Raw genomic sequence first — 1,912 nt, forward strand, 5'->3', positions numbered from 1 at the left:
AACGGAATGTGCAACTTAATAGTTTTGTTCTCAATCACAAAGATGAATTTTCAAACAAGAGGACTAATTTCCTACCAAAATAACGAATTTTCATCTAAATATATGCATTTTTAAACCAAAGAGTTGAATTTTCAACTAAAAAAGATAAATTTTCAATTTCAAATATCAATTATCTACCAAAAATGATATAATCCGATTTTATTTTACATGAATTAATTTTTTAACTAACTATGAAAGAATTTTCAAAAAAATAATAATTGTACCCTCAATGAAGAAGATGAATTTTCAACCGCGAAGATTAATTTCCCTGTTCAGAAAGACGTTTTAAAAAAAATTATAATTTTAACAAAAAAAAGATCAATTTTCTTTAAATATCATTTTTCTATGAAAAACGTATAATCGACTTTTCTCTTAAAGAAATTAGTTTTTCACCAAAAAACGAATTGTACATGTAGTAAAAGAATCGTCGAAACAAAGATAAAATTTCAATTAGGAAGTTTATTTTTCTGCCAAAAATAACGAATTTTCAACAAAATTCTGAATTTCTAAATACTCCATCAAAACAGATAAATTTATTTCCAAATAATTCAATCTTTAACGAAAAAGGTGGATTTTAAACCAAAAGGATTAATTTTCTACTAAAACATAAAAATTTAAAAAATTTAGTTATTGAGTACAAAAGGTCAACTTTTAATTTAAAATATTAATTTCCAACCAAAAATAGTAGAACCGAAATTTCTTTTAAAGAAATTTGTTTTTGACAAACTGAAAGAGATGCTTTGTAAAATAACCAAAAGAATTTTCTATCATAAAGATTAATTTTCTATAAGAAATTAGAATTTAAACCAAAAGTAGCAAAGTTACTTTTTTACACAGACAATTAATTTATTTCCGAAAAAAAAGAATTAAAAAAAATATGAAAAATTTTTTATCCAAAGCGATGAATTATTCAACTGGAAAGACGAATTTTAAACAAATAAAGAATTGCCAGTTAGGAAATTAAAAATTTGTACCACTTCTTAAACTTTTAAGACAGAAGACTATTTCTCTGTAAAACAGTTATAACACCTTGACCCTCCAATGTAAACGCCTTTACGTAACGGTTGCTATTCTGTTAAAAAAATAATCACATACCCACACATTTAAATTAAAATTACAAATTAGAGTTACCTAAAATGTAATACTTACTCCGATAGGGTAGGATAGCTTTGATAACAAGTTTATTGCTCCTTTTGTATTTCCAAGGAATACTGCTGGAGCAAATGTCACTCCTAAACGAATTTTGTCATTATATTCGGGTTTCATCGAATTCATAACGAAGAACTGAGTCCCTCCTTGTGAATAACCTATGTAGAATAGTTGCTTCTGGCCAGTAATTTGCAAAATGAAATCTATCATTGCTGGCAAATCATAGATTCCCATTTCATGCCAACTGAATAAGGAATTAATAATAAAGTATTATTGTCAATATTATTGTGTGAAAATTTAATTATTAAGTTTCGCCTTATTTGCACTATTTTCGTTATAACTTTTTATTTATATATAAAACATTTCACACAGTTAAAGTTATACGAAATTCTCACCTAAAATCCCAGAATCCGTAACTTGTTTCCAGAAACATCGTGTGATTTTTAGAGTATGTATTCCCTCGATTATTTCCGAGCCATACGTCGTAGCCGCTATCAGCCAAAAGAAAAGCTGGAAAATATTGTAAACGAATTGTAATAATGATAAAATATAATAATACTATATATAAACTAATATATAACAATTAATTAAATATCAATGAAATATACTATAAAAAATAATTAGTTAGTAAATATGTATAGTTGTGCAGTACCTAAACCATTACTGGGACCAGTTACAACCCAGTCTGCTGAAGATCCTAAATTTCCATGCATGACGAGAACTA

The 1,912-nt window shown here is 26.4% G+C and overlaps 1 protein-coding gene across 1 annotated transcript in view; it reads right to left on the reverse strand.

The window, feature by feature from the left end:
- Nucleotides 1-1,906, reverse strand: part of LOC117175277 (lipase 3-like) — a 16,107-nt gene extending 14,201 nt beyond the window's left edge. The window contains exons 1-3 of the mRNA XM_033364986.1: nt 1,841-1,906; nt 1,584-1,698; nt 1,189-1,432 (exon numbers count right to left, since the gene is read on the reverse strand). Coding sequence (XP_033220877.1) covers nt 1,189-1,432; nt 1,584-1,698; nt 1,841-1,901 — 420 coding nt within the window. The 5' untranslated portion in view covers nt 1,902-1,906. The remainder of the gene's footprint in view (nt 1-1,188; nt 1,433-1,583; nt 1,699-1,840) is intronic.
- Nucleotides 1,907-1,912: the final 6 nt, after the last annotated feature.

This window comes from Belonocnema kinseyi, chromosome 6 (genome assembly GCF_010883055.1).
Source record: "Belonocnema kinseyi isolate 2016_QV_RU_SX_M_011 chromosome 6, B_treatae_v1, whole genome shotgun sequence".
Taxonomy (NCBI): Eukaryota; Metazoa; Arthropoda; class Insecta; order Hymenoptera; family Cynipidae; genus Belonocnema; species Belonocnema kinseyi.